This window comes from Meleagris gallopavo, unplaced genomic scaffold (assembly GCF_000146605.3).
Source record: "Meleagris gallopavo isolate NT-WF06-2002-E0010 breed Aviagen turkey brand Nicholas breeding stock unplaced genomic scaffold, Turkey_5.1 ChrUn_random_7180001880362, whole genome shotgun sequence".
Lineage (NCBI taxonomy): Eukaryota > Metazoa > Chordata > Aves > Galliformes > Phasianidae > Meleagris > Meleagris gallopavo.
This window is the reverse complement of record NW_011144599.1, coordinates 1-551: the sequence shown is the minus strand read 5'-3', so window position 1 is coordinate 551 and position 551 is coordinate 1. Positions and strand designations below refer to the sequence as shown.

The 551-nt window shown below is 65.5% G+C and overlaps 1 protein-coding gene across 1 annotated transcript; it reads right to left on the bottom strand.

The window, feature by feature from the left end:
* Positions 1-25: 25 nt before the first annotated feature.
* On the bottom strand, positions 26-173 carry LOC654833 (myosin light polypeptide 6; the record flags this gene model as incomplete). Its single annotated transcript, NM_001303225.1, is given in 1 exon segment — positions 26-173. A coding segment is annotated over 1 exon segment (148 nt), but the record flags the coding sequence as incomplete, so codon positions are not given.
* Positions 174-551: the final 378 nt, after the last annotated feature.

Below are 551 nucleotides of genomic sequence, written 5' to 3'. Positions count from 1 at the left end.
GGGGGGGGGGTGCGCACGCACTCACCATCGCTCTTGGGGTTGCCCAGCACCTTCATCACCTCTGCGTTGGTGGGGTTCTGCCCCAGCGCCCGCATCACATCCCCGCATTGGCTGTAGAGGATCTTCCCATCGCCCGTGCGGTCGAACAGCTGGAATGCCTCCTTGAACTCTGCGGGGGGAAAGGTTAGAGGGGGAGGCACCCACCGTACCACCCGCAACACCCCCCGTCCTACGGGATCCTCACGGGATCCCCGTGTGGTGCCAGCACAGCCCACACCTCCAGGACCTGAATGTGCGGAGCTGCCAGGACCTAACAGCAGCCAGAACCCGGAACCCACAGCAGAGAGACCCCATAACAGCCCTATAGGGCCCGTATGCATGGGACCGGCCCAGACGGGACTCAGCACCCACAGACCCCATAGCGGTGCAAACCCATAGCCTGCAATTATGGCCGGGCGGCGGTGGGGCCGGGCAGCACCTGCGGGCTTCGTACCGGTGGAAACCCGACTCCCCCCCGACGCCCCCAGCCCCACTTCGGGATTCACTTTCCC